The sequence below is a fragment of the Cannabis sativa genome, chromosome 5 (assembly GCF_029168945.1).
Source record: "Cannabis sativa cultivar Pink pepper isolate KNU-18-1 chromosome 5, ASM2916894v1, whole genome shotgun sequence".
Classification (NCBI taxonomy): domain Eukaryota; kingdom Viridiplantae; phylum Streptophyta; class Magnoliopsida; order Rosales; family Cannabaceae; genus Cannabis; species Cannabis sativa.
Genome location: NC_083605.1, coordinates 58,182,651 through 58,195,467, shown reverse-complemented (window position 1 = coordinate 58,195,467; position 12,817 = coordinate 58,182,651). Strand labels below are relative to the sequence as shown.

The following is a 12,817-nucleotide window of genomic DNA, read 5'->3' as shown; positions in this document are numbered from 1 at the left end:
AAACTGGTTTCACATGTTTTAACTGTTCTGTAATGGGGTTGCTCCATTGTTATGATATTATTGTATTTTTTTAGTTTGTATAAACCCAGTTTTATTATTGTATGATATTTGAACAACAATTTTTATTTTATTTTAAATAATCAGTTTCTGACACACATATTATTTTATTATTTTCATAACTGGTTTTTTTTCTAAGTAACTAGTTTTCATAACTGGTTTTTTTTATTGTTGTTCATAATTGAGTTTTAAGTTTCAATTTTTTATTTGATTATTTCAAGAAACTGGTTTTTATTTGTTTGTTTTTATTTTGGTTGTTTTACTAACTGGTTTCTCACATTCCACTATTTTTTTTGTTATTCTTTTATGGTTTTTATTCGAGTTTTATGGTTTTTTTTTTTTGTTTTTATGGTTTTTATGGTTGTTTTACACTTATATTTTTCTTTAATATTTGTATGCATGGTGTGTTGTTTTGATTATATTTGTGATTAGTATTTTTTTTTTTTTTGTATTTTTGTGTGTGTATTTTTTTTTTTTATTTGATTGTCTGATGAAACTAGTTTCAGTTAACTTTATAATTAATATTTGTATTTTGTTATGAATTTTTATAGCGTCAAAACTGGTTTCATAGGTCGAAACTGGTTTCACATGTTTTAACTGTTCTGTAATGGGGTTGCTCCATTTTTATGATATTATTGTATTTTTTTTAGTTTGTATAAAACCAGTTTTATTATTGTATGATATTTGAACAACAATTTTTATTTTATTTTAAATAATTAGTTTCTGACACACATATTATTTTATTATTTTCATAACTGGTTTTTTTTCTAAGTAACTAGTTTTCATAACTGGTTTTTTTATTGTTGTTCATAATTGAGTTTTAAGTTTCAATTTTTTATTTGATTATTTCAAGAAACTGGTTTTTATTTGTTTGTTTTTATTTTGGTTGTTTTACTAACTAGTTTCTTACAATCCACTGTTTTTTTTTTTTTGTTATTCTTTTATGGTTTATATTGCATTTTGTCTCTTTAATTTTCTTTGTTTCTTTTTTTCTCTTTGATTTTAATTTCTGTTTCTCTTTGCTATATTCGCTACATAACGTATGTTTAAATTAATTCTATTTTTTGAGCAAGCAAATAAAAATTAAATGCCAAAATAAAGAATGAAGTTAGAAGTTTGGTTATTAGGTATTGATATAAAATTTATATATTCAAAACTGGTTTTTAAATTTAGTATCGTTTGTAAAAGTTTAGTTATTAGGCATTGTGTATTTTTCAGTATGTTATTGATGAAACTATTTTTATTTTATTTTTTGCCTCTTTTAATGAAGTAATTAGTTTTTTTTAATATTGATGAAACTGGTTTTTAAAGTTAGTATCGTTTTAGATTGTAATTTTTTTTCATTATCTTGTTGATGAAACTATTTTTTTTAATCTTTTAATGAAATTATTAGTTATTTTCAATGTTGATAAAAGTAGTTTTTAAAGTTTGCATTCTTTTTAGATTATGATTTTTTATATTATTTTTTTTTCATGATGATGTTGATTAAACTGGTTTTTTTTTTACTGTTTTTAATAAAATAATTAGTTGTTAACAAAAAAACAAAAAATAAATAAATAAATAGTAGTTTAAATAGAAAAAAAAAATAAGTTTAATTTCTATAAAAAAAAAATGAGATACCAAAATGTACACTAATTATATATATATATTTTTATATATACAAAGAGAAAAAAAAAATAGTTTGAGGAAAAAAAGAGAGAGAGAGAGAGAGAGAGAGAGAGAGAGAGAGAGACAGAAAGAGAAATTAGAAAAAATAAAATAAAAGAGAAAATTAGAGAGAGAAGAGAAAGAAAAAAAAAAGAAGTCAGACTTAAAAATGAAAAGAAAAAAAAAGAGCCAAAATTGACTATAAAATATATAAAAAAGACAAAAAAAAAAACTTTTTAAAATTTAAATAAGTAAAAAACAATAAAATAGAAAAAAAAATAAAGAAAAGTATAAATGTAAAAATATCTTTGTCAAATTATAAAAGTAATGTTTGAAAAAAAAATTAGTATTTGGTGTAAATTTTTCAAATAGAAAGAAACCCTAAAATGTAAATGTAAAATAAACTAAAAAAAATAAAACTATTTAAGTTAGAAACAAAAACATGAAATATGGGTTTGGATAAAAGGTTTACAAAAATATGGCATATCAAATACCATAAAAAGTCTTAAATATGAAAAAATGCTATAGAAGAGTGGCAAACCTATAAATGCCATATTTTTGTAACTTTTTTACAAAATCCCATATTTCATGTAATTTTCACAAAAATAATAAAAAATAGGGAAATTATAGTAAATGTCCTTAAATCATAAGACTATGTTAGTTTATGTCCTTATTTCAAAAAAAAAATATAACAAATGACCTTAAATCATAAGACTATGTTAATAAATGTCCTCATTTTAAAATTATTAATTTTTTTTTTATTTTTTTTAGAATTAGAAGCAAATTATTTAAACATTATGGTATAACTATATTAGTTTTGTTAAAATCTTTTTTATTTTAAAGTAATGTCAATTTTTTTAATTTTTTATGAGTTGTTTTGGGTTGTTGGTATATAAATTTTGTTGTACGGTATATTTCTATATTATTGTATGGTATACTATTATTCTTAGATGATATTTATTTTTTATTATGATTTGTATAATAGTGGTATATAATTTTATTAGAATAATAATAAAAATATTTTAATGTATGTATATAATTTTATTGTCATGATACATATATTTAATTATTATTTTTTATATTTTTTGATTGTATGATTATTTATTCTAAATAATATTTAATTATTTTTTATTTTATTATATATAATGGTCATGGTTTATATATTTTAATTATGGTATATAATTTGGTTAGTATAGTATATATATATTAGTAGGCTTTGGCTGTAGTCCCATTGTTAACAATTTAAGGGATGGTCCCTTGACGTTGGGCAAGCATTGGTCTTTGTAATATTGTCATGTGTACTATTTTGTTGATATTTATTTTATTTTTAGTTTTTAAAAATAATTGATACTTATAATTGTAGGTTTTGTAACCGGATGAAGAAAAAGATAAAAATTTATGAGGGTATTTTTGGAGTTTCAAATCACTTAATGAAGGGTAAGTTTGTATTTACACACAAATTAAAAATTTTGTAATTTTTGTGCAATGCATAAATTTGACAACATCACATGTTGGTGAACAAACAACAAAATTGAAAGACCACTTGCACATTAAATTTTGACAAGTTATCATATTTAAGATACAATCACTTTGGGAAATTTGAATTATTATGCATTTTTTTAATACAAAATTAGTTTGGAGAACACTTAGTGTAGGTAATTTTTAAAATAGGACAAATTTTCAAAAAAAAACCCCAAAATAGCCTTGTCAAAAATCCCAATCCCTTTCTCTCTCTTCCACTCAAACTCTCTCTCGGTCCCATCTTTCCTTCATGTCCGATCCCAGCCCAGCCGCCTCACACAAGCGACTCCGGCTTCGCCCGAACCCCAGCCACCTCACACAACCATCGCGCCGTCACCCCCTCACCACCGCCTATGACCTGACGATCTCCACCGCGTACGACAGAAAATAAAAAACCCCCTCGGGTCCGATTGGCCCAATATGGTAGCCATCGGACCCTATCGGTCCAATCGGACCTCAACAAATCGGACCATCGGACCATCAGACCCAACCCAACATGACCATCGGACCCAACCCATCGGACCATCGGACCCATGCATCGGGACCATCGGACCCAGCCCGTCGGACCCATCGGACCCACCCCGTCGGACCCATCGGACCCCCTTCTTCCCCAATGGTTTCTCATATCCGAATTACCTTAGACATGGTGCGGTTATCCTGGGTGGTTCTCCTCCTCCGTGCGGCGGTGATGACGGTCGGATAGTGGGTGTGGGTCTCGGTCGGAGTCGACTGGGCGACGGCGCGGTGGTTGTGTGAGGTGGCTGGGGTTCGGGCGAAGTCGGAGTCGCTTGTGTGAGGCGGCTGGGCTGGGATCGGGCATGAAGGAAGAGGGACCGAGAGAGAGTTTGAGTGGAAGAGAGAGAAAGGGATTGGGATTTTTGACAAGGCTATTTTGGGGTTTTTTGAAAATTGGTCCTATTTTAAAAATTACCTACACTAAATGTTCTCCAAACCAATTTTGTATTAAAACAATCATAATAATTCAAATTTCCCATCACTTTTCTATCTCAAAAAGAAAAAAAAAATACAATCACTTTTTTGATGTATGCATTTATTTTTCCATGCATGGAACTAGCAAACTAATGAACTCAAAATAATAAAAAAAAAATTATTTAACACCCTAGCTAATTATAAGACAACTAATGATTATTTTAAATTTAATATTACTAAAAAATTATAATTTCTCATAATCCATATAGAACATGGTTATTTAGGTTATCCCCACGACCCCACCTTTTCAAAAAAATTATTAATTAATATTTTTTTCTTATAATCATTGGAAGAAGTGTTGGAATTATTTTACCAGGATCTTAGATCTACTCACAAGTATGTTTATTAACATCCTAAATAAGAACTTTCTAAAACGATAAATTAAACACATATAAAGTTTAAGAAACCTTACATTGGGTGCTGCGGAATTAAATGACTCCTTTCGTTCAGATCTCTAACCCTTGTATCCTTTCTGTAGCAGAGTATTATCAAGATCTGAACCTGGATCTCTTTCTCTGAATCCTTGATGCTGAATCTCCTTTGCTGATGATCTTTCTTCACGATCTTCCTCACTATGATTGAGGTATTGTTTGCTGTGTGTGGGCACTACTCTAATCACTAGGGTAAGTTCGAAAATCAAAGGAAGAAAAGAGAGAGTGAGTGGCGGCTAGGGAAGAGAGATAGGAGGCTCAGGTTTTTCTGATTCAGAAAGTGTAATTTTCCTGAAGCCTTCACTATCTATTTATAGCATTCCACTAGGGTTAGGTTTGAATTATTTGGCATTAAAATAATGAAAATATCAACTTAAAAAGCCTACAAAGGTGGCCGGCCATGGCTTAGTGGATTGGGCCTTGCTTTTTGCAATTTTGCAATTTTAACACCTTTTGTATCTGATTTTCTCAAAAATGCCAATTTCTTAATTCAACCATTTAAATGCCAATTCTAACTATTTAATAACTATAAATAATTATTAAATAATATTGTCATTTATCATATTTATTAATTGAACCATACAAAGTATCATAATTAACAAATATGCCCCTATTAACTCTTTCTTTACAATTTCGCCCTTACTTAGTGAAAATTTCACAAATAGACATAGTCTAATTTGTGAATTATAATTGATTAATCAAAACCAATTATATGAGTCTTACAAACAATATTATCTCAACTAGTGCGGGGACCATGGGTCTATATAACCGAGCTTCCAATAAGTAGATCAAGAATTTAGCACTAAAATTCACTAACTTATTAATTCTTCATTGAATCCACGCATAGAACTTAGAATTGCACTCTCAGTATATAGAATGTTCTATATGTTCCACCATATAGACACATCATTAGTTATCCATTGTTATAATCCTAATTTGATCAATGATCCTCTATATGAATGATCTACACAGTAAAGGGATTAGATTACCGTAACACCCTACTATGTATTTTATCCTTAAAACACTTGACCCCGTATAAATGATATTTCAGCTTATGTGAAATGAGATCTCCACCATTTATTTTCGTTTGGTCAAGCTCGAAGGAGATCATCCTTTGCTTACTATTCGCCAGATAGAAGCTATAGATTCCATGTTTATGCTAGCGCTCCCACTCAATTGCACTACCGTGTTCCCAAAATGTACGTATCACCCTGACCTAAAAGTAGGCTTAACTAACAAATCAAAGAACATGAATAGCCTTTCAAGATTGAGCCTAAACATAACAGGATTAAGATCATTTGATCTAGGATCAACTTGGCGATATTGACTTGAATAGATTTTACGGTAAGTTTAATTAAATCTAAGTCAAAGTTCAATATCGGTCCCTTCCGATGCATACTCCATGCATCCAACCTGAGCTTTACTTTAACCAATGTTCTGGAAAGAACATAGTATTTCTCCAAATACAAGTAAACTCTTGTTGTAGATTATCATATCAGTAAAACCCTGTGTCTGATAAATCTAGGAAACTTTATTCACATAGTCATGTTTACTTTCCAATGTGATGACAGCACAATAAACATGATCAAGTATGTGAAAAGGGTTTAAGATGAATTTATAAATCAAATAGACAAGCAATTGATAAAGTGAACCAAAACATACACAAATGAATGAAAAATACTTCTGTTTCTTTATTGATGTTGAATAAAATAGATTACATTGAAATGGAGTTTTATTTTGGGCATAAAACCTAACAAGAAGTTCTAATTAATCTTTACACAAAAAAAAAACACGTAATTAACTATTTTTAAATTTTAATGTCAAACATATACTACTATTGCAATTAAACAATTTTAGTCTTCACTTACAAACAAAAATTGCCTATTTAAATAAACGAGTGCACATTAGATTGGTGCTAAGTAAATGCAAATAAACTACCGAAGAAGGTACTTTGAAATACATTTATAAAGTGCAAAATGACTTAAAATTTTTTTAATAGAAAAAGACTTAATAAGCATCAAAATAAAAATTTAGATTGTATGATACTACATAAATGGGAATGATTGAAAAGATTCTTGTGTTGAATCATCCACAAAGTACTCAGTGTTTTCATGATTGTTTGTTGTAGTAGGACCAAAGAAGGAAGCAAGTTGACTAGATGATGCACTTTGTCCTCTTGTGTTTGGTCTTAGTTTGTGAGGGCATTTATGATAATCATGTTCAACACTAGAACACATACGACATTTTCTACTTTTCTTACCATCAAGGCCACCAAGTCCCTCAACTTGACCTCCATGATGATTTCTCATTCCTTTCGTTTTTACAATGACTGGATCTCTCACAATATTTGGGTTGTTTTGGTGTCCCATGTGTGGTACTTGGACTGGTGTTGGTGAGCCTAAGTTTTGTTCAAAGGCATCTTTACAGTATGCAGTGATGCGTGCTATCTCTTGCTTAGCAAATATGAAATTTGAATCCATTCTTGAAGCATAAAAATTTAACATGTTTGTGTCAGAAGTAAGAGAGTCATACCTTTCCATTTGTGTCAGTTGTTCTTGATTATTGGAGACACCTTGTTCGGGTGGAGTTGATGATGTTGTTGCCTCCTTGGTCCATTGTTTCAAAATGAGTGAGGGTGGCAAACGACTTATGTTGAAGTGTTTCATGGATGCCCATATGTGCTTGCAAGGATAACCTTCTGTTTCGAATAACAAGCAATCACACTTGAAGTGATTGTTAATCTTGTAGTATCGGACCTTATAACTTATTTCTCCATGTTGAAATCGAATTAGGGAAAGAAGAAGGTGATCCCCACAGTCATCAAAGTGACTAATTCTATATCCCGCCTCTTTTCTTATCTCGTTTGCAACTTTAATATACAATTCATAAGTGTAAATTTCAGATGCATTCTTGTAATAAGGTCTGACTGGATCAGTTAACGATGGTAGTTGAGGAGAAGTGTGCTTATTCTTAAACATCTTTTGGGCTTCATTGTAGCGTAGCTTACTGACACCAATATCAATACATTGGATAAATTCTCTAAGGGGATAGCTCGCCAGGAGAAATTTTTTCAAAGTTGCATTCATAGATTCATTTCTTTGTGTTGTTCTCATTCCAGCGCAAAAATGACCTCTTACAAAGGCTTCTCCCCACATGAGTTTAGAACTATAAGCTTTGGCACACCATTCTACATCATGTAGATCAAACTCATCGATTAAGTCTCTCCATTTTATTTCAAATTCTTCTGGAGACATGTACTTGTACATTAGACGAGTGAATGCACGGGTAAAATTTGGATCTTTCAAATTTTTGGTGACGTTATTGCTTAAATGCCATGTGCATGTGCGATGAAATGCATTTGACATGACACTCTTAATTGCAAGTTGCATTCCTTGATCGCTATCAGTTATGACAACAGAAGGTTGTTTATCGTCCATACATTTGATGAATTTTGTCAGTATCCAATGGAATGTATCTCCCTTCTCATGGAGGAGCAACCCAAAACCAAAAACACAACTGTTGAAGTGATTGTTAACCCCTATTATTATTATAAGAGGTTCGTTGTATTTGTTGGTTCTGTATGTAGTGTAAAAAGCAATTACATCGCCGAATGCAGAATAGTCTCTCCTACATTTCTCGTCTGCCCAGAATATATTTGCCAATCTATTGTCTTCATCCACTTGATACTCGACGGAGAAGAAGGGATCTAACCTTATGGCGGCGTCAAAGTAACCAAGTGCCCATTCTGAATCCGTTTCTGAATTTTCCAATCTTCTTTGTTCCCCAACCTTGTTGTAAACATCCTTTAGTTGGAAAGGGATATTTTCGAACCCTCCAGACTGTAATGCCATATGCGAGACTATATTAGAAGTCTTTATCCCTACCTTATTCATAGACATTACTTGAGCAACTACACCGTCCGGTACAACTCGATTGGATCTTAGAAAGTTCATTTCCGAAATGGAAGCTGTCTCGTGATTGTGTTGTGACACAAATTCTTTTGCAATGTAAGAGGTTTCGTCCTTAGTATGCACTGCTCTTAAGGCTACCTTACAACCATTTCTTGTTATTGGCTTGGTTGTTCTTTGTCTGTCTTGCATATTTATGAACTTTTCTCTTCGATAACCCTCTTTAGAGCACACCCATTTTCTCATTGTGATAATATTATCCACCCGCCTCACATCTTCGTTTCGAACACTGAAACCCGTGTACCTTGCATAAGTTCGAAAGAATATATCCCATTTCTCTATTGACTCTAATTTTTTCCCCAAAATATCTTTGGGACCAATCTTGTCAAGTGTTGTTTGGATGTCTAAAGCTTCAAGAATTGATGGCCACTCTGGAAATGATAATGGATCTACATTTGTCATTTTATAACACCTACAATAACAAGTGTAAATGCATCATTCATCTTATCACTTTGATAACAATAATTATAGATAATCAAATAATATAAAGTAAAGCCAATTTATGTTCTTGCCTATAAATGATCTTCTATCTTTTATATATGGTAATTAGTATACAGATTTATTCCCTCATCAACAAAAAATGGTGAATAATTTATATACATACACTACAACAAAATGTCGTTAGAAGAAGTTATTAAAAGAATTAATGTCATTTATTATTTAAATGTCATATCATAAAAATGTTATTAAATATAAATTAAGTATGATTTAATAATAGTTGGACAATTAGAAAAAATGTTAGATTTTTAATAATAGATTCAAATGTGATTAGTTAATTTTGTATGATGGTTTTTTTCTTTTTCTTTTTCTTTTTTTTTTTTAAAAAAAATGTATAATTTATTCTTGCTGTGTTTGAACTCAACACCTAATTTGAGTTTGATTTTTAAAGTAGTGTTAATTAAACTATAAAAAAAATATCATATTATGTAATTTATTAGCTAAATAGTACGTTTATAGACTGATGGGTGGAAGTGTGCAGTTATTTCATATTATTTTTAAAAAAAAATAAAGAAAATTATGAAGGAAGAAAGTGTAAAATAATATTAACAATTTATTAGCAGCAAAATTAATTATATCTCTCTTATCTCATAAAAGTCTCAAAAAATTTCTATAGTCTTTCCTTCTCATATGTCTAATTAATTAAAGTTGCATTATGTCCAACTAGTAGAATATGTACAGTGATAAGAAAAAATAATCTTAAAACAATAAGTTGTACTAACCTTGTTAGGAGAATCTCTGGTCCTTAATACTTAGGTTCAACTCTCATTTTTTTTATCAACCAACTCTCATGCTTTGCTAATTAGCAAAAACTCTCATTTTTTTGTGGTGAATAAACTTAATGTTATGTTAGTTGAAAACTTAAATGGTATATCTCTTTGCTAGGTTTAATATAAAGGGTTGGTCTTCTCACGTATTATAAATGCTAATTAATGAAGATTTACTTGAATATATGATAACTTTTTTTAGTTGGCTAGTAATCGTAAATGAAACATGCCAAAGAAAAAAAAAAGAATCATAAATATCATTTACATGGTTGCCAAGTCTTTTGTTTTGTTTTTTAAACAAAAAAGGTAAAAATTTAATAAGTTGACAAGTAATCATAAATGTCATTTAATTAGAGTTTTGTAAATTATAAGTTATTTTTTGAGTAGTTATGCTACTAGTATGGGCCGGGCCTTATTATTTTTGTTTTTGTTTGTTGAGTAATGTCTAACATTATTTGCAGTATATTATTTGGTATTCTTTTACTGTTATCAACAAAATAATAATTTAATAGTGGATGGTTGATAATGTGCATGAAAATTTATACTCATATAAATATTTGTGTATATGAAATTAACAAAAAATAAGAGAAAATGTAAAAACTTTCTGTTAGACTATATATATAGTGTATGTAATATAGCATATACAAATGATATGAAATGCGGAAAATAAACTGTAATCATATCAATAATATATGCAATGAAAGGATCGATGTACCTCCAGCCATTGATCTTTGAGCTTCAATCCCTGCGATAGCTTCGGTATTGGAGTTCGGGCTTCCTCGCTTTCTCAACTCTCTTTAGATGGAATTTGCTGAATGAATTCAGAATGAGTGAGGAGCTCGGGGACCGAGACCCTATATTTATAGGTGAGATACTCCATCAGTATCTGCGCCACATTAATTGTCAGAATATTTTGACAATTAATTCAGGAAATCAAATCAGGTAATGAATATAGAAATCTGACCATATATAGAATATTACATAATTGATTTTGTCCAGATTCAATGAATATAAAATATTCATTTATCAGAAAATCAATTATTTATTTATTTCCTCAAATAGAAAATCATTTCCTTAATTAGAAAATAATTTTCAAAAATAAAAATATTCTAATATTCTCCCACTTGGTTAGCATTTAAACTAAAATATTCAAACCCAACGTTCCTCATTATATAATAAACATACGAATCATAGCGACATGTCCTCATTATGAATCGAGTATTATCTTCCATGTATTACAATACATTTATTATATAACAATGTACTTTATGTGGCAATGTACTTAAGTGAATAAACCCTAAACCTTATGTTTATTCAGGTCCTCTGAAATTTTTCTCAAATGTAAAATTAAGATGCGCATAAATATGAGAAAAATCAAAATAAGAGTTTCATTAATAATAACTTTATTTGTACAAATACATAAGGGAACCAAGTCCCATGTTCTCTACATGATCCTTGAATTTATGAGGTGGCAAGCCTTTTGTCATAGGATCGGCAATCATCAATTCAGTGCTAATGTGTTGAATGACCACTTTATTTTCCTTAACACGTTCTCTAATAGCTAAGTACTTAATGTCGATGTGCTTGCTTCGACTTCCACTTTTGTTGTTCTTAGCCATGAAAACAAGAAATTGAATTGTCACAGAACATCTTTAGCGGCCTTGCAATGGAATCAACCACTCTAAGGCCTGAAATGAAACTCTTTAGCCATACACCATGTGATGTAGCCTCAAAACAAGAAACGAACTCAGCCTCCATAGTAGAAGTAGCAGTCAAAGTTTGTTTGTTACTCCTCCAGGACACAGCTCTACCAGCAAACATAAACACGTAACCAGATGTAGATTTACGTGAATCACTGCAACCAGCGAAATCTGAGTCTGAGTAGCCAACTACTTCTAGATTGTCAGTTCGTTTGAACATCAGTTTGTAATCCTTAGTACCCTGAAGATACCTCATTACTTTCTTTGCAGCTTTCCAGTGGTCTATCCCCGGTTACTTCCGAAATCTTCCTAACATTCCGACAGAATAAGCAATGTCGGGTCTTGTGCACACCTGAGCATACATTAGGCTTCCGACAGCAGAAGCATAAGGAATGTTCTTCATTTGTTCTCTTTCAAAATCATTCTTTGGGCACTGGCTCAAATTTAATTTATCACCCTTCATAATTGGAGCAACGCTCGGTGAACAATCTTTCATATGAAATCTTTCTAAAACTCTGTTTATGTAGGCTTCTTGAGATAAACCTAAGATACCTCGGTATCTATCTCTATGAATCTTAATGCCTATGACATAGGATGCTTCACCCATGTCTTTCATCTCAAAGTTCTTTGAAAGAAATTGTTTCACTTCACGTAGCAACCCTTTATCATTGGATGCAAGAAGAATATCGTCCACATATAAAACAAGAAAACAGATCTTACTCCCACTTTCCTTCAGGTATATGCATTGATCCATGACATTCTCTTCAAATCCAAAGGAAGAGATGACATCATGAAATTTTAAATACCATTGACGGGATGCTTGTTTTAATCCATAGATGGACTTCTTGAGCTTGCATACCAAATCCTGACCTTCACTAGAGGAGAATCCTTCTGGTTGTTTCATGTATACCTCCTCCTCTAGATCACCATTCAGAAAAGCAGTTTTTACATCCATCTGCTCCAGCTCTAAATCAAAATGAGCAACTAATGCCAAGATGACTCTGAGGGAATCTTTCTTTGATACAGGAGAAAAAGTCTCCGTATAGTCAATTCCTTCCTCTTGAGTGAATCCTTTAGCAACAAGTCTCGCTTTGTACCTCTCAGTGTTGCCTAATGAGTCTTTCTTAGTTTTATAGACCCATTTACAGCCAATGGCTCTCGCCCCACTAGGCAACTTTACAAGTTCCCAGACTCTGTTGCACCTCATAGAATTCATTTCATCATCCATAGCATTGTAC

General features: G+C 30.9%; 1 protein-coding gene across 1 annotated transcript; it reads right to left on the bottom strand.

Annotated features, from left to right (window-relative positions):
• Nucleotides 1-6,691: 6,691 nt before the first annotated feature.
• LOC115710784 (protein FAR1-RELATED SEQUENCE 5-like) lies at nucleotides 6,692-9,016 on the bottom strand. The gene has a single exon (XM_030639132.2). It carries the CDS (start codon nucleotides 9,014-9,016, stop codon nucleotides 6,692-6,694), a length of 2,325 nt encoding a protein of 774 aa, XP_030494992.2.
• Between the last annotated feature and the right edge of the window lie 3,801 nt (nucleotides 9,017-12,817).